The sequence below is a fragment of the Labrus bergylta genome, chromosome 18 (assembly GCF_963930695.1).
Source record: "Labrus bergylta chromosome 18, fLabBer1.1, whole genome shotgun sequence".
Lineage (NCBI taxonomy): Eukaryota > Metazoa > Chordata > Actinopteri > Labriformes > Labridae > Labrus > Labrus bergylta.
The window spans coordinates 12,526,291-12,552,484 of record NC_089212.1 but is presented as its reverse complement, the minus strand read 5'-3'; the positions used below and the strand labels follow the sequence as shown (position 1 = coordinate 12,552,484).

Here is a 26,194-nt window from a genome sequence, read left to right as displayed (position 1 = left end):
TGAAATTACTATTCATGCAGCAGTTTTGTTTATGATCTGGAAGGAGTAATTCCAAACTAATGACTATTAGTTTGGAAGGAACCTACCATTAGCTGCAGGTCTATTCAGTGTTATTAAGCTAATGCTAGCACGCTAACCCGCCTCACTAAATGGTTAAACCCCATTGTGAGCATGTTACAGTAGCTGACTGACATTAGCATTTAGCTTCAAATTTCACTTTCAGATGCAGCCTTGTAGTTGCCGCTCCGTGAGATCAACCATTGGTTTCTAAAAATGCTTTATAAAGCCCAATGATGGCAGTGATCATATTGGAAATGCTGACTCTACCTAGCTTTTGAATCAGTCTAGAAACAGGCAAAGAAGTGGAGTTAGGGGCAGGCCTTAAACAATTACAATGTGCCCACCTGTCAGTCAAATCAGCCATGCCTCTTAAACGTATGCAAAATCCTTAGACTTAATATAATTCATCCGCTTTAGAGATTTTACCAATACAAAACTGAGCTTGCCAAATGCTGATGTTAGCGTTCAACTCAAAGTATCCCTGTGCCTGGGCGCAGATGGCCTAGTGGTAAGGTTGCGCCCCATGTGGCTATAGGAGGTTTGGGTCCAACCTGTGACTCCTTTGGTGTTTCTCAGTCAGGAATCATGTTAAGACACTTGTAAGGTTTTTGAGTTGTATTAACATTAAGTTAACTCATATTATGTAAAATAGCCTTTCAAAACATTAGCTAATGCACGGCACACCAAGATGTGTATGGATTTAATAACACACATAATGCAGATCTTAGAGCAATGTGTTGAAGACAATCTCATACTATAAGCTTCGGAGAGAATCTTGGCATGAATTATTGAGCATCCACAATTGAGAATTACTGCTTCAACTCCTGTTGATAAATCTCTCACATAAGGGGAGGGGAAGCTACATCTGCCCTCTGTGTTGTGAACAGAGCCTTGGTATTTTGGGCTCGCTTTCGCCTACATGAGAGCATAAACAGTTATACACGAAGGGCACAACAGATTAGCACTGAGACATCGAAATCTTCCCTTTGATGACTAACCCTCAGCGCAAAAACAAGAGGGAGAGAAAGCTTTGAAATCCGCTCAGTTCGATCCAGTTCTGAAGGACTGCCCAAATCCCCTGAAACACAACAACACAAGAAGGATTAGGTCCTTTTGTTCTCAACTAATAATGGACCTTGGACTGGGTTTAGCTGTATAGAAAGAATGACTCATTATCTCCCTATAGGATGACAGCAGACAAGAAGTACTTGGCACAGCAGCTTGAAGTGCACATCCTATCGCCTGCTTGTACGGGCTAATGGTGTTTGCAGCTTGGCATGGAGGGGTTTTGAGAGCTGAAAATTGCTGCTGGCGTGCGATAACAGCACTTTGCCCCTCACCACCTAGCTCTATAAATGATTATCAGGAGAACACTTGTGTGTCATGCCACCCTATGCTTGTCTTTTTGCTGCACACATGTGTGCAAACTTGTCCTGATGCATGGCTGTGTATTTATAGCCTTAGCGTGTGGTTGAGTTTTCATTTGTCCATCTTATCGTTTATGCTCCCAGGGCAGCAGAAGTAACCTTCATGCTTCATGTGGGAGGGTGAGGCAGCAGCTAGAGGTGAAGTATGATAATGCCGAAGCTACAAGTGTATATAAAGCATATACTCATTATTAATGTCAGGGAGAGCGTGTATGATCTGGAGTCACTGCTTCCTGTGACATGGTTTTGTAATTGGGATTTAATGAAGTGAAATAAAAAACATCTAAATGAGGGCATCAGAGGCATAAATAACCATAAAGCTAAGTGATACGAGGAAGTCTGGAAAGAAAAGTTTCTAATTGAAACCATGTGCCCCTTTTTTCCAAAAATGGCCTCAGACGAAGCTATTAAAAACTGGCCCATTCTTCTGAAATGAGACAGCTGCTGCTAAAAGATGTATCAGGCGGTAATATCGTCATTAAAGATTCAGTAGTCATTAGAGGTCTCACTCTTCATTGTTGAAAGACATTTGGGTCTGTGAAGGGAAAAGACTGATGTGCAGGTGATGGCCACAAAGATAAATTTCTGGTCTGGACATAATTAAGACGTGGGCGAGAGGTGGATAAATGTACGTTACATTTTTCCAGTTGGGCAGATTATTCTTTAACACTTAAATGAGTAGTTTGTTGTAGATGTACTTAGAAGTCATGTATTATTAGCATACGAACAGGAAAACCTTTATCATGTTCTAATCATTTTAGCATGAAAGCCCTAGTTAATATTGAAAAATATATGTAAAAAATAATTATAAATCAATATTTGAAATGTGTTAAGGGGAACATATTATGAAAAATCCACTTTTACAGTGTTTTTGAACATATATTTGGGTAACCTGAGTGTCTACCGACCCACAAAATGTGGGGCCTCTTCAAACAGCTGATATACTTTTTTATATACCATAGTTTGTATAGTTGTATAGTGTGTATAGCTGACTGCTACAGGGCACTTGTCAGCGTTTAGCTCAATAATCACAGTCTTTTCTGAACGAGTAGTGGCTCAAAGAAAAGCAGTCCTCCAATTGCTTGCCTTCACCCACAGTGAGTTGTCATAAGCGCTGTCCCTTTGCAGTTTCCAGACCTTGAGGGCTATAGAACACCAGCAGCATACTAAGCTCCCTCTGCAGTGTATTTGTGTCCTTTTTGTTGTTGTTGCTTCAGATGACTTCTTGTCCTTTTGGATTTAGGTTATTTATTTGTGTTTTTTTCTCTAATATTTAAAGCTATCAATTGTACCCCAAGATCTTTTCATTACTGCATATCATTCTTTTTTAATAAGATTTTTTGCATCAATCACTGTCTTTGTTCGTCACATACTGTAGTTAGCTTTAACCCTTTCTTTTTGGGTTTTCTTTTGGATTTTCTATTCATTTATGTCAATTGTCTCTCTTGTTTTTAGTTACTGTAGAAATTTGGTGAATGTTTGTGTAGTGTGAAAAGAATAATATATAATATTAATCTGTAATATGTATGTCACAATATAAACTGCGGACGCCAGGAAGAATAGCTTCTCACTATGCTGAAGCTAATGGGGATCCAAATAAACAAACAAACAAACTTGTTTAGGGGGCCATTAAGGGCACGTAGCTTAAGCTCAGTTGGTTGCCGAGGCACCACATATTCAGAGTCTTCAGTTGAAGGTTTGAGTCCTGGCCTCGGTCATTTAGTGCATGTCTATACCACTTTCTCATCCCCACATTACCTGTCCTTCAGCTGTCCTATCAATAAAGGTAAAAAAAAAAAAGCCCCCAAATGATCTTGAAGAAAAAACAGTTGTTCTAAATAGTTAACTTGGTCTCAACAAACTAACTAACTAAATCTGATCATTTGATTCATGACAAATGATGACACATTCGAAGGTCCCAGCTAAATCTCAATCTCCAAAACGCATGCAATTTAAGGTAAAAATGTTTCCTGTCTTTTTCATTAAATAAGCAAAACTATCTTGAAATAACTAACTTAACTAAACACACATCTCACAAATAGCAACCTCTGCCATCAGTGTGTGAATGGTTGAGAAAGGGTAGGTGTGACATGGGGTGTAAAAGTGCTTTGAGCAGTCAGAAGACTAGAAAAGCGTTATATGAGCTCGAGTCCATTTACCATTCCATTTGCCTTTCTCTGTGTGCTTAAATGTCGTGTAGCTTCTAGATTGACAGAACAGCTGTAGACTTGTCTTTTAATCGGCATATGAAAAAAAAAAGAGTAAGTAATGGTGTTTCAAATCTTCTAATAACTTTCCAAAGTACACAACCTGCCACACAACGCTTTTGAACTAAAGTGCCATTCTGACCTCTGTGCAGTACCGGGTGCGTAATTAAGTGAGTTCCAGCTGGTGTGTGGAGCCCTAGGGGCCAAAGTGAGAATAAAGCCTGCTGGTGAGAGAAGATCCCCCACACCTCTCTCTCTCTCTCATCACCATCTCACTCCCTGTCAGGCGCACAGGAAGCCACACAGCAGACTGGAAAAGCCCTGCCAAACAAGTGTGATGGTTGGAAACCTATACTACTGCAGAGGTCTGTGAATTAATCACTCCATCGGAAGCTGTCACATACCCAACACACACACACACACACACACACACACACACACACACACACACACACATAAACATAAACATAAACAGCTGCTTCAAAGCTTTTGCCAATTCTTATCATTACCAATTGAAAAATGAATAAATCACCTGCTAAGTCTAATATTGCATACCAGTGAGGCATCAGCCAGTCCTAACAGCTCTAACGGAGACACATTTACTGATCCATTTCTTCTCCAAATTGCCTTCTCCACAGGAATGCCCTGCAGGGAGGGGTTTTTATTTTTCTGCAATAAACAAATGTTTTGCCGTCAGGTTCTGCAACTGAAAACATGCTGTTCACACTCGAGTGAAGCCATTTTTCCATTTGCAAATACCTTTCATGTGTAGTCCCTGCAATCATTAGTGGTGCTGGATTGTAAACGCACTGCAGTTAACTGACTGAACATGGAGACAAGGAATCCATATTCCCTATAATCGTGCCTCTCTGTGTTATAAAGCATGCAATAGGTTAAATGTACGCTAGCTGGAGAGCATCTTTGTAGTGTTCTGCCAGATGGTTTCTTCTGGTTTTCTGAAGGATGGGGCAACATGTTAGGATGCTACCTGAGAATTTGTGTACAAGAAGATGTGTACAACGCATTGTAGCAATCTAACGCCTGAGGGATTAAGTCACAATTCTTAGTTATATTTCGGCGTCGCGCTTCAGATTTGATCACATAGCAGGCATTAGCTGTCTCTTTAGCTCAAGTGGCCACAACACAACTGAGACCCTGTCCTGAAAAAGAGGCCCAGAGGCACAATGTTGTATTAAGAGTCCAATCAGCTGCTGCTTGATTAGCCAAAGAGGCAGATGCACCCGAGAGAGACGTGCACAGATGCAGTAGAGTTGCACGGAACAGACCCATATGTTGGGACAAAGAGTGTTGATGAGGATGTTTAAGCCTGTTTGGACTGGTAGAGTATCCCTTATGGTAACTGACGTGGGTGCAACGGGATGAGTGTGTGTGTCAGCCTAGATTCTTCATTGCCATGGCAACACAGAGGCAAGAGGAGCTGAAGCAATTAAAAGTTTTAGATGTTTTTTTTTTTTCTTCAGCCCAGGCAGAAAGCCAGCTCTACTAAATTACAATTACATGTGGGGCTCTTCGGACGGGAGGGGTAATCTTGTTGTCCGTGCTTTCTGACTCTTTTCTTTAAAAGACGGGATTTAATAAGCTCCTCAAAATCAAAAGGAGACACTTTAAAATCAAAGCTAAGGAGTAAAATGCAGATGCAGATGCAGCTAAGCTAAGAGAGGCAACACTCAGGGTAGAGAGAGAGAGTACAAGCCTGCCCACAAACCAGTGACTCACCAGGTCACCTTTCGGTTGATGAGACTCAAGGAGGACAGAAAAAGATCAGCTCCCCTCTTGTCCGTGTCTGTTGTCAGATACTCCATGGGTTGCTAATGGCTCGAGTGCAGGCAAAACAGGAGTCTGAATACACAGTCCACTCTAAAACAAAGTGGCCTGTGCAGATACAGAGGCTACTTTTCAAAGAGACACTGTCTGAAATGGAGGGCATCAAAAGCAACGCATTCAACAAGCTGCTTTTATTCTGAAACTGACACAACACACCTAAAACACAATATTAAAAATACCTGTAGTCACTCTTTTCCCTAAAACATCCTATACCTACAGTGATTTATATTCATGGAGGCTTCTTCCACTGCAAACACCTCTCACACCGCCTGCATTTTGAGTGCATGTGGGACCTTGTAGAGGTCCTAATAAGGTTCAGTTTCCCTGCCGAGGCTAGTGTGTAGTTAGGGAGTAAAAACAAGAAAGGGTATTTGCATGTGGAGTAATGAAAAATCAACACAGAGGGAGAGGTGGGATGTTACAGTGCAGTGTGTTGAAAGCTAACAGATTGTAGCAGGCGAAAAGCATCTGCTGTTATCTGCATGATTGTTTCAAAGTTCCTTCCATAGAGACGTTTGGAATATTTATCTGCTGTTTGACTGCTGGAATGGAGGAAAATAGTCTGTCACTGGAGGAATTTGAGTGTTTGTCATTATGCAGCTACAACGTCCAAGTGGACATGAGTAATAGTGTGACAGTGGGTGAGAAGTAGTAGATAATAACTGCTATTTCGAGGATGGGGGTGAGGGGACTCAGTGTTTAGAGCCCCTTATGTGGGCCTCACTCAGGCTGGGCAAAACTCTCTCTGCTGCTGCCAATTTAGGAGCTCATGGAAGCTGTGTCTGTGGAAGAGGTGACAGAGTTTGAGTTCTGTTTGAGGCTTTTCCACAATTCCAATCAATATGTCTTCATTCTGTCTTCATATCTGGGCCACTGCAGTGCCTAATCATTTAATATCTGCAGAAGATTGGTGTGAGGAGGTAAAACCTCAGGACCATCTGTCTGTCTTTGATGTTGGCAAGGTCCCCTGACAGGCCACTCTTGCCGGTCCCATTCCTTAAGGCCTGTTAGTAATTGGGTTACAGAGAGAGAGAGAGAGAGGAGAAAGGAGAGAGAGGAGAAAGGAGAGAGAGGGTGAGGGGAGGCATCTTCAAGCCCAGGTCTGCCTCGTCCCTCCCTTTGCCCACAAGTCTGATCTTGATGTCTGACACACGGGAGACAAACTTCTTCATTAAGTAGTTTAATCTTTGAGAAAAGGAGATGAAGGGCTTTAAAAGTGGACAAAATCACTCTTTACTTACTTACTTTTAAAGCAGTGTGAAATAGCTGCCTTTTTACAGAAAAAAACGATTCTTTGTTGGACCATATCAGTATGTTCAAAGTAATCCTAATCTTTATATAAGAGGCAGGTTTAGCCACCGTGATGTCACCTATTGGTTAACAAAACCTCTTTTAAATCCTCAAGTGCAGCTATTTGGTATTCATCTTGTCTCGAGGAACCAGAAGTGAGTGACCATATCTGGATGACAGGTCGGATACGCATTGTTGCCTCTCCGTCCAGGTTAAGAAACTGTGTTGCAAGTGACTTGTCAATCAAAAGCAGTGGTTCCCAACATTTTATCATTAGAGCCTCACTATATGTATCTAAAAAAAGCTGAGCCCCCCCCCCCAGGATATTGCTGTCAAAAATGTATATCAATTTGAACTGTTTTTATTGATAAAATCCCAACATGTTCAAAACCTTAGATCTATGGATATGCAAAGTTTGAGTTGATTACTGCTGGCTGCTAGAAATTAACCAAGCTATTTTAGTCACTAAACTGAACATCTCAGATGTGTTTGTGTTGTTGGAAATAAAATATCACTCAATGAAAAATACAAGGGTGAACCTCTGGACTTCATATTCATATAGTTGAGAAACCAATAGTTAATGTCTATGAACTGAAGAGCTGGGCAGGTTGGACCTCTCCAATCTGTGCTCGGCTCCGTCCTTTACAACACACCTGGATGGTTCTTTGGCCTGCTATTAGTTAAGTGTTGAATGGATGTGTGGTGTTGAGTGTGAAGCATGCAACCACATGATGTATTCTAGCTTAAGCAGCTTTGCTAAGTTTTGATTTAAAGTAATGCTCAAATTCATTTTTTAATGTCAGCACTCTAAAACACCATCTGCTCCTAATTCCTTTTCTCTGTCGGGAGTGGGTATGTTTCAATCCTCTGCACAGTTTCTACCTTAACTCAAATGTTACGCTGCTTCTCTGCTATGTTGTGTCTTAGCTCTGTTCCTTCTCATTGGTGCAGATGCTCACATGCAATTAGTGAGTAAGACAGGCCCTTGACCTTTCAAGAAGCATGGATTTCCTGTCATGGCTACTGGAATAAAAAAAAAGATCTTTTATAGCTCTCCTGTGTATCATTAAGCTCCACTCCTCCCATGTGCGCCGCGGTGCTACTCACACTGTTTTTCCACAAACCTGACGCCCCTATTACCTGTGCTGGTTTCCCACACGAGAGCGAGGATGCTGTCGGGATTTCAGGGGCGAGGAGTGTTACTAAAACCACAAAAAAGGACTAAGGGAAAAGGGCTGTTTTGAAAGAAAGGAGGCATACAGCAAAGGGGGGAAAAATGTGCCAGCGGACACTTAAAGACCTTCAGAAACTGGCACAAGCTGAAACTACTGAAAAAAAAGAGAGCAGCAAATTCCCCAGTTGGCTTTTTGTGTAAAACCAGGCATCATGAAGCGGTTTTCTTGAAGCACAAGACGGATGAGGTGCTACGAAAAACAGCTCTGGGTGACAGATTTTGGAGCCCTGGAAATAAAGCCTTGTTACGTCCAACTGGCAGATACTGGTAATTTAATTCAGACAGCTGGGGTGACATGTGGAGGGAAAATCTCATCTCTCAGTGCCACGGGGCAGCAGGCAGTGTCACACACCTGTAATGTGTCCTCAATCCTGCAGGTGATGACTTGTCTTCCTGACAGGGACCCGCAAAGGACTTTGCCTTCACGCTGTCAACCTCTGCCCTGCACTCAACTCAGCAATTATCATCCTCAAACCATCTTTTAATGAAACCAATTGAGGCCTGAGGTGAATGCATCACAGGCAGAACAAATGTGTTTCATTACAGGGTTTGTTACCAAGCTGTATTGTGAAAGACTCACTGAATGACAGAATCAATAGATAGTGAAACGTGAGCGCTACAGTGGGTGTTTTATGGCGTCAAGTCCTTACTCACTGCTGATTGATTAGCTATAATGTCACCAGACTAACCCCAGTGCTAGCCAATGCATTGTTAAGCATGCAGCGACCAAATTTGCTCATAAATCTTTGAATCTTTTACCTCAGGGGAGCCAAAAAAGAATGAACCATCTATTATGTCAGCACAGCTAGCATTAGCAACCTAACCATCAGCCCCCCTTGAATTATTGAATAAGCTTCCTAGAGAGGGGAGTAGCCATGCTTTGTGATCTAATATCCTCTCAACATATTTCAAAGTGAAGTGAAGTGTCCTTTTCTGTTTTCATCCCTGGCTGTGTGCTATCTGTGCCTGACAGCTGGCTGTAATTTAGCAACACAATATGCTCAGCTACACCTGCTGGAGGACTCTGCACATCACTATAGTCCAGTTAGTTATGTCCAGACCTCGGATAAAGATCAGTGGAATAGAAAAAAAAAAGAGAGAAAGAATGACTGTTAGAATAATAACACTTAAAATTGTCTTCACACAGCCGGGACATTTTCAAATAGTCCCTTAATATCTAGAAAAACAATGTCAGTTTAACGACGCTGATGACTTTGTATTATTGTGAAAACTCAGCAAAGCCCTGGACATCGATCACAACGGTGCTGACTTAGTCACCACTTATTCTAAGACCTTCCATCTGCTAGTGCCCCTTCTTTCTCGTGATCTAAGTGTTTGAATAATTAATGGCTCCTGATGCAAAAACTGAAAAACAATAATTGAGCTTTGTAAATATTGATATTTCCTACACCACTCCTCCAGCAAAATTACTTTTTCCATTCAAGCTGATTACTTTACAGGAAGGAGGCACAGAGGTATACAGGATCAATTCAATCATTTTCAAACAGATCACAGGTCATCCCAGTGCATTTCAGGTTGTTGATGTATTTGCTGCTATATTGTAACATGCGTAGGTCAATCAACTTCATGTCGAAGACAAGCTAACTCGGCTCCACAGGCTGCAGGTCAGGAACTTGGCTCGACCTCTGCTTTCAAAAGAGGAGAAACCTTAAGGTGACTCCTATGCTGTCTTAGTTTCCTGTTGGAGTGTTCCAGCTGTCTTATTAGCTACTTAAGAGCTTAGTATACTTCAAACACAGTCAATGGCAGGATATGTTATATAAGTGCAAAAAAAAAAAAATCTTCTAAATGTCCAGACTTCAAGACTTGTACATCACAGCTTCTTGTTTGGCTGCAACCCACAGCAAGAATGTTTGTGTGCCTTTTGCATGTCTTTGTAGTCTTGATACAGCATATTACCAATTTAGACCTTTTTTGAGAACTCTCCCTGTAAAGGCATTCATAGTGTTACATTCTGGTGTACACAAAGATTTGTTAGTCTTTTGTAATTTGACTTTTGAACAAGAAGTGCTTGGTACAACTTCTTTTTGTAGATGTTCAGTAAATGACTCCAGAAGTTTGATGTCGGGGGAATGATTTTCAAGTTTACATCACAAATGATGACCAAAAGCTTTAAATAGTAGGTGACTGTGTTACAGCTGTATGTTTCCCTGTGCCCTGTGTCCCTTCTCCCCCTCTGTTGTCTCCAGCCCAGGTGAAGCTACTAATTGCACAACGAGGTACACCTGGCCTCAGTGCTTAAAAGGCCAGTGCTGGCTGCAGAGAGGAGAGGCATTTTGAGTTGGGACTGCTGTGCTGCTCAAACAGGGATTGGCTGGTGTCTTTTGTTTCTCTTTTGATCTTTGTTATCATTTAGTGTGTCATATTGTAATAAATCCCTTTGTTTTGACTTTTGTGAAGGTGGTTAGTGTCCTTTAATGGGTCAATGTATGGTTTGCTGTTAGCCCCATAGGGCCGCCTTATGGTGGGGCATAACAACTGACAGACTGAACGTCTGCTAATGTTAATATAAAATTGATCAGTCTGTTATCACACTAAGCGGTTACTGCTATTACTACACATACTCTGACCATTATTACTGACATTGTACCTTTAAATCTATCGTTTTCATTGTTGTTGTTTAGTTGTTGCTGTTTGTCTCTATTCTTCTTCTTTCTCCTGCGTCTCACTCTCTCCCACTTTCAAAGCCCAACACAGTTTCAGCAGATGGCTGCTCAACATGATTCTTGTTTTGTTCGAGGTTTCTGCCTCTTAAAGGAAGTTTTTTTCCTTACTACTGTAACATTGCTAAATGTTGCGTAGTGCTGTGCTCATAATGGATTCATGTTCGGTATTTGTAGATAATATAACAAAGAGTACGGTCTTCTACCTGCTTTTTTTGTAAAGTGTCTTGAGATAACATTTGTAATGAATTGGCACTGTACAAATAAAGATTGATTTATTTAACTGACACTTACAGGTCCCCAAACAGAATTATATATTTCTCATACTTTTCAGGTAAGGTGTTCAGCTGGTTTAGAGGCAGTCTTAGTCATATTCAAACAAACAGCCTTTTCTGTGGAAAAACAAAAACACTCATTTATGAATGTGTATTTGCTTGTTGCTGCCAGCTGTTCCTCTGAAGCGTGGGAATAACCATGTTAGCCCCTTCTCGTGTTACCACCTTATTGCAGCATCACTGCCTCCCTCTCTCTCTCTCTCTCTCTCTCTCTCTCTCTCTATGTTTGGACTTGGATGACCAGCTTATAAGCTTCGGCACTCCCTTCCTTCTGTCTTCCCCCCCTTAATGAAGACTAATTTCCATTTAAAGCCAATGCGGTGGTGTCAGATTTAGAGCTGGATGCATTGGAGTGTCTAAATGAATCAGGCTCATGTAGACTGACATGTGTAAGTAGTTGAGGAGGAAGCTGGGATTATTAAAGGTTTCCTGCTTGGCTAGGATGGAGATAAAGATACTTGGCATGGAGGACTCATGTATCTGTGCATAAAATCTGAACAGATTGTATTCATGCAAACCAATCCTAAGGTACATTTCTAATAGTTTTTATTCAGACCAAAATATAACAGCAGGATTTACCTTCATCCAGCCAAGTAAAAAAAAAATAAAAAAAGAGTAGAGCTTCCCTTGCTGACGTTCTCTTCTCACTCAGTTTGATGAAAGTAATCACGGCTTTGTTATGGATTTGGCCTCTGCCGTATGAGTTATTGACTAAGCAATTGGAGTGGAAATGGGAACTGCCACACAGCAAGGTCTCCCACAAGGACATTTCTATTATTTCCAAGCAGAGAAGGGGGGAAAAAAAGAAGAAAATCTGCCACGATTATCTAACTCACTCAAATAATACCAGACAGTCCAGCCTCAATAACGTCAGTGATGCAATTGGAAATCACCTTGCGTAAAGCAGAGGATAACACGGTATGTCCACTTTGACAAATGGGCTGTTTGGAGCTTTACCACCGCGGCAGTATTTAACTGTACGGACACAAAAGGACATTTCAGTCATTGTCTAACTAATTTATTATTTTGAAGCGATGAAGGAAGCGATGAAGAAAAACTTGAATGAGAAATCTAAAAAAAGCGCCATGGTTGTCTGATGTGACCTGAGGTCGATGATGTGATTTCAGGGACACAAGGTTCATTTTCGGTGGAGGCCAAGTGATATTTAAACAGACTATCTGGCCATTGAGATTATCATTTGGGACCTGGTGACTCATCTCTGCTGCAGCCGAAACCCAGAGACAATTACAGAGAGTCTCAGCACACCGACAACAGACAATGGGTTATTACCCGCGGTTCAACAGGGCATAGATGACACTGCCTGTCTGTTCGTCTGAGTCAGACCTTCTATTTTAAGGGGAAATCATTTCGACCTACCTGATATCCTTTCTGATATCACATGTGCCTGCAAACAATTCAAATGGGAGAGCTGGCAGATGTTGCTCCAATTGTCGTACAAGTTGTTGATCAGCGTTTTTCATTGTCTCTGTTGTATGAGAAGACGTAGGTCCCTGTATTATTTTCCAGTGTCTTTGTCTGAGGTAATTAAAAGCTGTTTGAAAGCCATGTGTGAACGAGATGGTTCGTAGATTCTTCTGATATTTGTCATTCTCTCTCTTTTAGCTTCAGAACAGAGAACGATCGGACTAATGAGGCATTCAGAGATTAAGACATTACAGATCTTGTAATCAGGCAAGTAGCATGAAGCTCTTTTTCACCACAGCTGTACTTTATCAGCTCTTTCAGCATATTGAGGACATTCTCATTATTCAATGATAAAATGTACCACCAACAAAAAATGAAAAAAAAAGTGACAAGAGACGCTTTTTTTCTTTGAAGAGCAGTGTGAAAATAGGACAGGGGAGGCAGGGAGCATTTCTAAACAACATCCCCCGGGGTTGAAAGTAAAAAGAGCAGCTGACATCGAAGCCAAAAGACGATAAAAAAAAGAGGAAGAGCCGAACAGCAGTGAGGTTCTTTGGTGGTGACCATGGGGTCAGATTTTGAAAACACAATTTTTCAGGATTTACAGATTTTGTTTAATTGTTCATTTCAAACTGTTCTTTTCTTGTGGTAACTCCATACTAAGGATCAATGTCTTTGATCTTATGACTTTTGTTTTTTGAATGTTCCTTTAAGTTTTTAATGAGCAAACTCCCCTTCAGCATCCTAAACGCTGAATCAAGTGTTAAAATGTTCGTTCTGCACACACACTGCATGCACAAATGATTCAGGTACCAACTTTAATAATCGATACAGATCTGCCTTAGATGTCTTTTGTGATACCTTGCACATTAACAGCATTGTTGTGATGTCCTATATTGCTTCCTCTGTCATCAATTATTTAATGTTTTTTTACCCATTGATTTTTGTAAAGAAAAACTCACCTTATATCTTATTTAAGAATCTCTCCTTCCTTCTCATGTGTGTTTATTTTTCTGTGCGGTTTCCCCTCAGTGTTTGTTTGTCTTTGTGCCCAGTGCCAAACTTTCCAGATTTTTCTTTCCCAAAATGTCTAGCTCTCCCATTCTTAATCTCTGCTTAGATTTTCCTGGACCTAACATTTGTCTTTTCCTTTGTTTGTTCGCTCTTCTGTAACCCTGTGTACCAAACACAGACATTAAACGACTGTTTATGGTTACGACCCTTCTCAGTAAACGCGGTGGAATCCTCTTGCCAATTTGTTTTAAATCAGTTGTGAGTGATTACTGCTCAATCTCTGCGAGCTGCTATAGGACAAAAGAGCTTTAAGCTTTTGCAGTCAGTATTTTTTTTAACAATACACCTTTTACAGCAAAAAAGGTCCTAAAACCTCAACCTAATGCTGGGACATTAATCCATTTTCAATTTTGATTTGGGCTTCCCATGATCATGAAAACAAGATAATCGAGATTAAATGATAACGGTGCTGCATGCCGTGTTGTGCTTGTTTTGTCCAAAGGTTTTGTCATGTTTGGTAAATGTTTCAAACTGTTTGTTATATTTTGGCTACAAGAGTACATCACCACTACCTCAAAAACATTATTATTATTATTATTGTTATACAGTTTTCACGATTTTCATTAATAACTTGTTGAGAATGTTAACTTCCCTAAATGCATATGAAGCAGGTGTTGTTAAATCCACAAGTAATCATGTTCAGTAATCCTGATCTCAATATCAATCAAAATAATGGTGATTAGGATTTTTGCCATAATTGAGCAGCCCTTCTTACCTACTTAAGGGTGTAGTAAAAGATCGCCTTTATCGCCTGAAGAACCAGAGAAATCTCTGAGGAGTTGGAGGAGAACAAACCAGAGCAAAGAAAGACGAGGGGGGTACTTGACCTGGTCAGAACAGAAACCAGCTCCAATCCTTCATCATAGTGCTGAAACGCATCCATTGTTGTTTTGTATACGCTGCTCCAGATGAAGGAAACTTAAAGGATATTTAGTGTGCTGACTTTTCTGTCTCTTTTTTAGTCTTGTTGGGGTCGTGGCACCTGAAGCTGTATTTACTGTTGAGTGTGCTCCTTTTTTGTTGCTTCTGTTATATTTGCCTTATTCTCTTTTAATCTTCCTGTATTTATACAAACATTTATCCATGAGGATAAACCCCTTAAAATGAACCATTTCGTTTTCATGGGGTCCTAAAATAAATTGAAAATCACAACATTACAAACATAAAATAAATGATGTTATCAATACACAGGAAAACTACAAAAAAACTACAAAACGTGAAACGAGAAAGCGTTACAACATCAAGATGGCTTCAGTGGCCTGTAATTTCAAAATAACAAAGTACATGCTGATGCAAACACAAGCTGTATAAATATAAAGGATTATGACAGATATATCACTACTTGATTTGACTTTTCTAAGCACAGTCTTCACTTACAATCTCTGTTGCCTTGAATATATCTGTTGCCAAATAAGCAACACAACCATGTTGGACTGGTAAAGCCTGTTCTTGTTTTGCGTCCTTTTTTTTTCACTAATTCAGTTTGTCAGCAGTACCGCGGGGCTATAGCTAGCCCAGCGAGGCACTGCTGTCAAACTTGTCATATTGTCACTTGAAGGCACCTGCGACCAGCAGCTTTTTATACAGTAGCGTCAGAGTGTGTTCCAATAACCCATTAGTATTTACTGTAGGTGATGACACAAGATTTTTTTCTTTAACAGCATCATCGACAGCATTTTAACCGACAACAGCTTCCTCCATGATGGTAATAAACATCAAACCCGGACAGTTAATGGACATTTTATCCGATGTGGAAATCCTCTTTAAGTCTAATTGCTGTAATCCTATACTGTACATATTTCTAGCATTTTCCTCTGATCGGCTGTGCAGTTAGTCGGCTGAGTGTCCTGCAGAGATGCAGAGGTTATTCAGAGTACAGGAGGAGGTAAAGTAAGCTTCCAAACAGCCTGAGATTAGTCGGGGACTCAGGGGGGGTTGGAGGGCGTTTAGAAGTGGGACACACTCATGCCAGCAGAATCTCCTACCGCTGCAACCAAAAAACACCCTATTTTACATCACCTATAAGCATATGCAGCTCTTTCCTCTGACCCATTATGGAGCCTACGAAACAGTGGCTGCATTATTTAATGTGCTGCTTTAAGAGCACACTGTCAGCAATGTGCAAAAAAGGGAAGGACACCAGCAGAGGCTCTGGCACAGGAAGGAGTTTCCTCGCTGGAGAAAAGCCTTTTATTCAGTCATAGTGATTCTCTATGGAAGAGTCGAATAATCTCAGAGCACTTGCTGCCAAACACTGTGAATTACTATCCAATTATGATCTGCCTTCCTGTGAACTTTCAGGATTTTCACGTGTTGGTCCTTCTGCCTAGAGACGAGCCAAAACACAGCACAGGAGTTGGTTACATAAGAGTTAGCGCTTTACACTGTTACTGTTGTTTTATCTTATTGACCCAACCAGGAAAGCAGCCCACACTGGCACTTAGCATGCAGGCACTCAGGCTTCAGCGTGACCCTGATGCTTTAGCCCATACCAGCACGGCAGATAAAGGCACCCAATGGTGCAAGTGGTGATGGTGTTAAAATGCTCATATGTGATAAAAGACAGGGAGAGCTCATCCATACAGCTGCAGGTTTCATATCCACAGTGTGAAGCTGGACTGTGTTATCTAAAGTGCACGCAGGAACAGCCAGTAGTGGACAGGAGACACCTTGGGCTTTAAAGAGGGGAGATATAGCCTCCAATGGCCCCAGGGGCACCTCCGAGAGGGAGCAAAGTTTGACTCATGGACGGCAGCAAAAAGACAAGCAGAACTGGAGCGATCCAGTCCTCTTGGCCGTTTAAACCTGACCAGCTGTCAGTCCATGCGGTGATAGGTGAATTGACAATTTAAGAAGCTGTTATTAACATCAATTTCATCTTCTCCTGCCACTTGAAGGAGACTTACTGTCTGTAATTTTATACAGATTTCCAGTATGGCCACATCATCAGCATCAGTCAGCGTGGCTTAAACTCCCTTTGTGTCTGATTGTTAAGCAATCAGAACCCACCTAGACAAGCAACGATGGTTAGGGAGGTTAAGGAGGCTTTAAAAGTGATTTCTTCCTCTCCCATCACTCGGATTACGTAAAGGCAACATCTATTTCATCTGGAGGACAAACACAGATGAGTTTACTTGTGAAAGTCACCCCATAGCTCCTACAGCAGCAAACGACCACTATCATGTAACGCAACAGTGTAATGATCACACAAATGCAAATTTAAAGATCTGTCAAACTGATTTGGAAATATGATGTTTTGTTAAAGCAATAAAAGACATGTCATCTTTATATTCCAATTCACATCCATGCAGGGATAAAAATACGAAGGGATGATAGAAACTGTGCATTACATGAATAGATGAACGGGCAGAGATGATGTCTCAGAGGACCAGATAGTTTTCTAAAGATGGAACACTTGAAATGAGCTTCAATTATTAATTAGCAAGAAGCAGAAGAACAGCTGAAAAAAGGGAATGGAAAGGGGGGGTAGTAAAAAATAATTACAAGACTTCAGCCATGCTAAAAGCTCTGTTGTAGCCCCAGCAGAACTTTAGAACTTAATGCTAATTAGCAATGCTAACATGCTCATGATGAAAATCAAAGGTTATTTTTTAACAGTACAATAAAAAACATTTTACTGTCCCTGTAGGGAATGCATCTTTGTCGGATAAGTGAAAGACAAAATGTAAAACGTTTTTTTTTTGTTTTCACTGTTATCAAAGCTAAGGATGTAAGATAGCTAACATTTGCTATTTGGTGCTAAATACAAAGATTATTTTCTAAGTATTTGGTGAAAACAAGGTGCCGGTAATTAGGTATAGTATTCATTCCACCTGCTGCTGTTTTAGGAGCTCGATGTAGAGTAAGCCTGCTAGCTTAAAAAAATCAATGGTGTCTGTATGGATTGGTAGGTTTTGGCTGTTTAGAGTCTAAAAATGAAAAAAAAAAAAAAAAAAAGTCAATTAGCTGAACAATGCCAGATTCCCATGTATGCTACTTCCAGTACATGTTTGTTTTTAGGGCATAAATGAGCAGATTCAACAAAGTTATAACAGGGAAATCAAGATGGAGAGGCATGCTAAGCAGCAACAATTTCTTCATTTTCCCTAGACTGTGGTATAAGGGGAAGTTTCAACTCTATTTTTGCACATTTACATTTAATCTTTCATATTTAAGACTAGTAATGCTAAATTAAATCCTGGTTTTATTCCCATTCTTAGTTTTGATATTTTTAGTGCTTATTTACTTTGTATTTAATATTATATTGTGTTTATATTTGCTAATATTGTGTTTTTTTGCTCATATTGTGTGTTTGGACAACCTGCTGCTGCAACGCCACAATTTCCCAGTTTGGGATCAATAAAGTAATTCTATTCTATTCTATTCTATTTCACAATAAAATCCAGAATACAAGAGCCTGAACAACAGGACATAGAGCCTGTAAAGCAAGAAGGAGATGCCCACCACAAGCAGGGAATGAGCAGAGTCAGCAGGATTTATCCATTGAAGTACGTATAACTGACAACCCATCAAATATTTACTTTTCAGTCTGGATCAAAATGGGGAAATGTCTTGCTGTTTTAGGGCCATGCCGCTAGCGAGGCTAAAAAGTGAATTCCACAAACTAATTTGTCTTATACTGTAGATTGGGCTGCATCCATTTGCTAGCTAAGAAAACGTTGGAGTGTATTGAGCTAAAGAATGACACAGTAACATCCAAAGGCCACTGACACCAAATAGTACCTTTGAACCTACATTCATGGCTCATTACTGATATTTCCCCCCAATGGCTCCTAAGACTTATCTAGATGACAGTTTTGTGTGATTGTAACACAGATATTGTGATTATCATACCCGCCTTCAGGTATGACTGCAGAGGATTATCCTGTCAAACATTTAATGACCTGAATAAAAGAAAGAGGTGATGCAGTAAGTGTATTTCACTTGCTCTGGGTAGGACAGGAGTTGTTTCATCTTTAGGGGACAATTAACTGTGTGTCAAAAACCAGGCAGCCATGCAATGCAAGCTACAGTCCTTAATCATAGAGAGGAAAGGGGGAAAAAAAATCGAGGGATGAAATATGCTATCTATTAATTGTTAGTTACAACATCAGAGCAGTTAAGTAATCTTGCTCCACAGCTTAACTGCATCTCCCAGCACAGTTGTGCTTCACATCAAGGCCTAAGGTTCTCTTGGTGCCACTCATATTCATCTACCTGACTTTTTCTGTCTGGTAAGCATGCCAAATATAGCAGGCAAAAAAAACCCCAAAACAACAGGATCAGAAGCCTGTGTGTGAGTTTGTGCATGCACGGTATGTGTACAGCATACTTCTGCTCCTCCAAAATCTTCTCCACATATTCCTGAGAACATTTTTGCAGCTATTGGATTGTTTTGCTTCACATCTTCTTTATCAGGGTTGAAGAGAGACAGGGAGAGAGATAATTCTGCAGCAGCTACACTGTATGAACAAGAGACAAGCTCCTTCCACCCTGAGCACTCAGCCTCTCTAATGGATAAATACATCACACTCACCTTGTCTAACTGCCTACACAGTTAACTTAATAGTTTTGCAACGGATAAAGCAATATTTAAGCTGTTTCAACTCTTACCTGCTATATATTTCACACAGGATCTGCCCACACTTTGAAATATTTTTATCTCCTCACCCTCTTTGTTCTCTCAGTAAGATGCTGATATCTTTCCGCTGACAGCGGCTCAGGCCTTTGGGATAAAGCTGACAGTGTTTTCCCAGGCGGCTGAGCATATTGGCGGCCATCTGCCTCTCTGCAAGCAGAGGCTTCACACCACGCCAGGCTGCACACCCACAGAGTCCAGACCGACAAGCTCACTGCCCTTGGAGACCCAGCACCTCTCTATCGTTTGGCCTTTGTGACATCTTCAGCTGATGCGCAACACTGAGGTTAAATATAAGAAATTAAATGCGAAACCAATTAATTCAAAGTCAATTATGTTAAGACCATAAACGATTATTTCCTTGGAGGGGAAAAATAATTTCCTCACTGGTTTCAGCATTCATCCTACTAAAACTTCAAACCAAAGCCAGATTTGGTTTGAAGTACATCCTTCGGAAAACATCCTGTCACTCTCAGACTCATCTGTCTCTTGTCGCTGCAAATGACTTAAACATGAAATGATGAATGTTTTCCTCAGGCGGCATCCTGACAAGCAAAAACTAGCCTTCTAAATGCATCGCCTCCAGGCATGTGTAGCATTACGTAATGAGGCTCTGCTGTGAAATCCATGAAGATGCCTTATGCTACATGCAAGCACAGTGTGCTGTCGGTGCAGCGTGACAGCTTCTTATGATACATTGAGCATAATGAGAAAAGTGAATAAACAATGAATGCTTCAGCATGTAGAATAGGAACACAAACACAGAAAAAAGACACAGCAGTTAGGGGTTTTTGACAGCTATGAAGATAGGGCTTTAAGGGCAGATACCATTGGGTTATTGATTATCATCCCTTGATTCCTGGCAGAGACTAAAACTGCTCACTGCCTTCCTTGCAGCTTCAGTATTTAAAGCAGACTAGTGAATGTATGCTACCAATGCGCTTTTATTACTGCTTGAGCTGCCAACCATTGACGTTTGATACTATTTTCATAGTGTACAATACCTATAGCAGCAGCAGCATCATCCTGAGTACAAGTTTCTGAGTATAAAAGGGATTCTGACAGTTACTTCAGGTGAGCTGCAAACTGCTGAAAAAGATGGTTTACAAGAAACTCTGCAGCAACACGCCTAAAAGAGAATTTTAAACACCAGCGAGCCACTGCCAAGATTTATTTCACAACCTGTCTCGCCCATCGTTCCACTAATCTGTTTACGCTGCTTTATAAAATGGACACTCATTAGACTGGGGATGCAACAACAGATTTAGAAGAGGGGGACAGGATCTGTCAAATCTGTCTTGCTTATATTGCGCTTTTTCCCCGCAGTAGATCCTGTGGTTTGAGTCTGATCAAAAGAAGCTTTTTTTTAATGTAAGTGGGCTGTCAGTGTGCTGGCAGAGAAATAATAAGCTATTTGTCAGTCGAGGAGGAATAACCACCAGCTCATTGGCAGCTTCCATTCCCAGCCCTGGAGAATCAGTTGTTTCCACCAACACCTGAACATCTTCGTAATTAGCCACCAATACTGCAAAACCCTCTAAATTCTAAAATCATACAGCAGCTATTGAGAATGAGGAGCCATAGGAGCAGGATAATTACCCTTGACATTAAAGGACCTCTCACAGGCCAAACTCTCACTGATGGGACTGAGAGCTCATTAAAATATTGGAGAGCTTACGTTTACTGGACTAGTGTTGCTAGAGGAGAAGGTCCTGACAGGGGTAAAAGGACCGGAAGAAAGAGCTCTGTGCTTGTTTCAACACAGACTTTCTGACACCCGACAGTGAAACCAGTGTGTCAGATACACACTGACGAGGACCAGTGAGCTGTCAGAAGCCTGTCTGTGGGTCATTGCCTCTCAGCCAATGTTTCTCCCTACATATAGGCCACATACTGCAGCACAAATAGAGTCAGCCTTACCTTTCTGTACACGATCATATTCGGGGAGTCCTCCTCTGGATCAGTGGTGCCCACCCCTGCCTGGTCTTTGGTCCCCTCCGCCATTTTTCACAACGTCCTGTCAAAAGAACATATTGAACGACATGAATGCCCCAATCCAATATACAGTGGAACAACACAAAATAGGGTTTGATAAATATCACTTAGAATTTCTATTTCCCCTGGAAACTGAAAATTCCCCCAGCCCTTTATTGTTATGACATTCAGCCGTCAAAATGTATGCTGCTGTCTTGGAAAGCAGACGCCTGTCGCAGTACAGAGAGATAAGAGAGCTCAGGTAGGCTGATGTAAGGTGAATACTAACTAAGATACAAAGTCAAACCCGAAGCATCAAATACCCCAGTGGTTCTATATACTAAAAACAATCACCAAGGGCTTCATGAAGGAGTATAGGAAGCTTAACTACTGTAATTGACAAGATTTGAATAAGAAAATATTTTAGCTGTCACACCTGAACACTTGAAATTAAATGTCAAAAACTAGTTAGCATAAGCAGCGAGGACAAAACAGTCGCCAAATAGCTTAAACTCGGCTGCTTAAATGTGGTATTGACACAGTTCCAACAGGTAGTGTTGGCTAAAAGGAGTGGATACACCGCTTAAATAGTAAAATTAAAGCTTGGGTTAAACAGTTTTGGTGTTACGCTAAAAGTGGTTGGACAAACTGATGAAATAAGTGTAAGTAAAAGTGGCAGAAGAAGTTGAAATGTTGTGAAAAGCAAGCGGACAATTGTAGAAATAAAGTGCTAACAATAATTTCCTGAACTAGCAGTTATGTTGCAAAAGCTAACAAAACAAATTTTGGTGTAATAAGTTAATATTTAGGGATATAGATAATTGCCATAGCTTAACTTATTTTCATAAATGCATTAATCGATAGCTTAGAGTGTGAAACAGAATGCTGAGCTCTTTATAAAGTCTATTAACATTAGGAATAGTAAGCTAGGTACGGTGATGGCTGTCGGTTGAAATTCCTGTAACCCCACATGATAGTGCTCCCAATGTTACCTCAGTTTGACTGCAGTAGTATGTACAGATTATTCCATCAGTATCCCCTACAATCAATGCAAGTGATTACTAAAATAGAATCCAATTTAAAATCATTTCAGCTGAAGCTCTGAGTAATTAGCTTCAGCGTGTGATATTAATATTTTCCTACAGAGTTCATCACCCTCATGTGCCTTGAATGGCTACAGCGTACTACCTGAAGTTTTGTCATTGGGGCTTTTCACAGAAAAGCTCTTTCAGCCAAGAGCATAAAAACCTAACCAAACACAAAGTTAACTGTGAACTTAGGTCTAAGTATCACAACTGGGCTATTTGGATCCAGTTTTGTAAAAGATCATATTAAAGGTTAGCATATTATGTCAGTGTTAAAATCAGGGTTCATGGACAGTTTGACCTTTATGCTATCGTAGCAGGCAGAATTCTTAAAGGCAAGAAAGGAGTGTTTCTACAGTCACTTAATGTTAAAATAAACTTCTGTGTTACACAGATGAACACTCACTGAGGTATTGCTGAGATTTAACTGTGGTCAACGCGAACTCTGTAGTTGTTTTATGCTTAGCATAGTGATTATTGATGACTCTTCTGGGATCAGTCAACTAATGTTAACTTTTGGTCTGATAACATTCCCCACATTAACCCTGCAGGCGTCCTCCTTTCATTGAGAGCTGCTGTTTACTGATTTATTTACAACCTCTACAGAGTCGCCACGTCTAAGTTCAGCCTGTCTCCCCCTCCCTCCCTCCTTCTCCCTCATGAGAATGAATTCTGCTTAACTAAGGATTTTCATAGCCGGCTCTGACCACTGGGCCTCCTTAGCCTCAAATACCCTTTGCCAATGAAGTTTCCTGTGTACATAAAAAATGGTTAATCCATTTGTTAGTTCTACTATTTTCAGAGGAAGAGGGGTAAGGAAGTAAATTCCTCAGTTTAACACATTCATACTTTTTTATAATTTATAAACGCAAAAAAATGAACAGCTCACTTGGACCCACTCACTCTCACTACAGCTATCTGTCTTAAAAGAAGAAATGTGAGGCTGTTGTTGATGAGCAGTGCATGTTAGGCACAATATAAAACCTTCATAAATAAACTGAACTTGTAACACACGACATCTTGCAAAGGGCCAGCTGCTAGAGGGGGATTTGAAGTAGGTCTTAGTTGAATTATGTAACTGAAGCAGTTTACTATTACAAGTCTGATCATCTGCAGAAAATAGCACCAGTAGAGAAAAATATAATGTTAAAATGCAGCGTGCAACCAGCACAAAAGCAAATGCACAAGGTGGTTTTTGTGACTTTTGTTGAACACTACTACACCACGGAGCATAGTGATGCGCATGATTGAATAAGTAATCATCCGCTCTCGCCTCAGTGTTTGTTATTGCCATCAGAAGTGCGGAGTGCAGTGCTCCCCATTGGCTAACACATCTGTGCTCTTTCTCAGAGTCTGAACACATTAGACAGCTAATCTTTGCGTCCTCCTCAAGGGCCGTATAGGAAGGCAGGCAGGCAGTATGGATTACATAGCACCTTACTAACAGGGATGTGGCAAAAGGTCCCATGTTGACAGTGAGCTGTAATTCTAGAGAACAACTTCCTCCAAGTTGAGCTGCTCAAGCATGCAAATCAAACTCCACAGAGGGCCCCGTCCAAGATGTGAACTGAAAGCTTGTGTCAGAGTGAAACGGGTGAAATACACACTGTATACACACTGTGTTGCAGAAAGTCAGCCAGAAAGGACCAACATGCCCACTTGTAAAGTACATGTGTGTTTCTATTCCCATGCACAAACACAAGTCCAAGAACAAATCAAGCACCAATTTATGAGGGAACAAACACAAAGGCAGGACTTTGAAAACACACACACATACTCACAAAGCAAAGTCCCCTGCAGTGACTCAAATAAACAGACCAATAGACACCCAGTCATCTGAATTAAACTGGCCGAGAGTTCACACACAAGCATGCACAGAAGAAGCCCGGTGCACCCAGAGCAATACCGACTGTGAGTTCAGTCACAGCAGGCGAGCAGCCCGATGCAATGCAACATCTGTGACACCTGACAGCTGCAATCATTGGAGCTTGTATTACCTTAGAAAACACAAAAATGCCTGGTCCACTCTCTGCACTCCCCCCGGTCGGCTCCCCCTTAGCAACAAGCAGTAGGCAGGTTCATGGTATTATTAGCAGAGGGATAGAGTAGGGGATGAAGAAGACTGGGTAATGAAAGCAGTGAAGCAGTGAGGGAGAGAGTGAAATATAAAAAAAGAGAGAGAGAGAGAGAGAGAGAGAGAGAGAAGCTGGCTGGTCTCTGCAGTAGTCCTCTATTCCTCCTCCTTCTCCTCCTCTTCTTCTTCTTCTCTCTTCACCAGTTCTGCCTTGGCCCGGCAGTTCAGGAGATCCTCACATGTGTGCACCTCGTTCATCCCTCCTCCCTCTCTCCCTCCGTCTGCATGTGCTCGAGTGGAAGCGCAAGCGAAAGAGTGAAAGTGTGTGTGAGAGAGAGTGAGAGAGAGGGGCAGAGAGAGAGAGATGCTGTGCAGTGGAGAGGGGCAGATCAAGTTGAAAAAAAGGGGGAGGGATAAAGGAATTAGAGAGAGTATAAAGAGGAAAACAGAGGGAGAGATAGAGAGTGTGTGTTTGTGTGTCAGTGAGAGAGAAAGGGGGGGGAGAGAGAGGATGCAGAGAGAAGAGGAAATGATGATAGAGGGATGCACACTGCAGCAGCGCCCACCGATGCTGAAAATAAGAAACATTTCATTAGAGGATATTGAAATGCTAATACAAAAACAAGTTACTGTTCCTGAACACACAGACACACGCAGGCTATAAATACATAATCCAGAGTGTTTGAGCAAACAGCCTCAGAGATAATGATTTTCTATTCCCATTCAAAAGAGCGTGTGAGGCTGTTATCTTCTGCAGGCTATGATCCAAAGTAAGATATCCGCAACTTTTATTTCTAATCTTTAAGCTTTCACCTCATCATATTCAGAAAAAGAAAATCCTGTTAGTGCTTGAAAAATGGCAAACACGCATTGTGTTTCTGTCCCCGCTCTTGCATGTTCTCCCTCTCCGTCGTTCCTTTCCCTCTTCATTGAAACTCTGGAATCATTCATGCTTAAATGGCAACCAGAACGAATGAACATTTTTTTTTTTTCCTTCCATTCCATAAATGAGATCCCACAAGCCCCCTGAGGAAGATACTCCAGAAATACACGGCTTCAGCCAATTTGTGAATACATGCATGGAGAGTGAACACACAGAGAGACACACACACATACACACACACACACACACACACACACACACACACAGATGTTTGTGTTGGCAGAACCAGTTCACCAGTTATCAAGGAAGTCTCTTGCTTTCTCATTTCTTCACTGTGTTCCCTCTCTCTTTCAGACGACGCGTGTTGTTATCTAAGCAAAGGTCCTGACTCTGTAAAGGCCCTCACTGCTTTTGAAAATATCTGAGGCGCTTCAAATATTCCTCACCAACATAATATACCTCAAATGAATGAGTTTGTTTTTTTAAAGTCAAGATAAACACATTGAAGAGCAAAAATCTTGTTGTTGGAAAGTTCAGAAAATTTGAACTCAATTTAAACCTGCTGATCTCTTTTAATGTGGTAACCAAGGGAGACCGAGGTCATGCACACGACTGAGTGGTGGTGGGCCTATTACATCATATATTTGACCGTCAGCCCTAAATGCTTACGCCGTACATTTCTCTAATGAGTTTCTATTTCTACAGCACAAGAGCAAAACTGTATATTACAACCCCCCCACGAAAGTGTGACCAACACGTTCACTTAACATTTACCGTTTAAGATGAACCCACCCATCCCCCCTGATTACAACAAACCACACACTTGACCCACACTGCACTGACCTGATCAGCATATCTTCCCATGAGCAGCTCTGGCATTAAGGAGTGATCATTAACAAGGTGACAGGCAGACTGTCACTTCTCTAATCTGCTATAAGAGGGGCAGCCCTCCTGTAATC

The 26,194-nt window shown here is 41.1% G+C and overlaps 1 protein-coding gene across 6 annotated transcripts in view; it reads right to left on the bottom strand.

Moving 5' to 3' along the window:
- The window catches only part of LOC109981324 (regulator of G-protein signaling 6), a 44,449-nt gene extending 19,621 nt beyond the window's left edge, over positions 1-24,828 (bottom strand). For 3 of the 6 annotated variants that reach the window (XM_020630057.3, XM_020630059.3, XM_065947742.1), the window contains exons 1-2: positions 24,276-24,826; positions 21,140-21,236 (exon numbers count right to left, since the gene is read on the bottom strand). In XM_020630057.3, coding sequence (XP_020485713.1) covers positions 21,140-21,223 — 84 coding nt within the window. In that variant the 5' untranslated portion in view covers positions 21,224-21,236; positions 24,276-24,826. Of the gene's footprint in view, positions 1-21,139; positions 21,237-24,275 lie in introns of all 6 variants that reach the window. The other 3 variants (XM_020630058.3, XM_020630060.3, XM_065947741.1) reach the window with 2 other exon arrangements.
- Between the last annotated feature and the right edge of the window lie 1,366 nt (positions 24,829-26,194).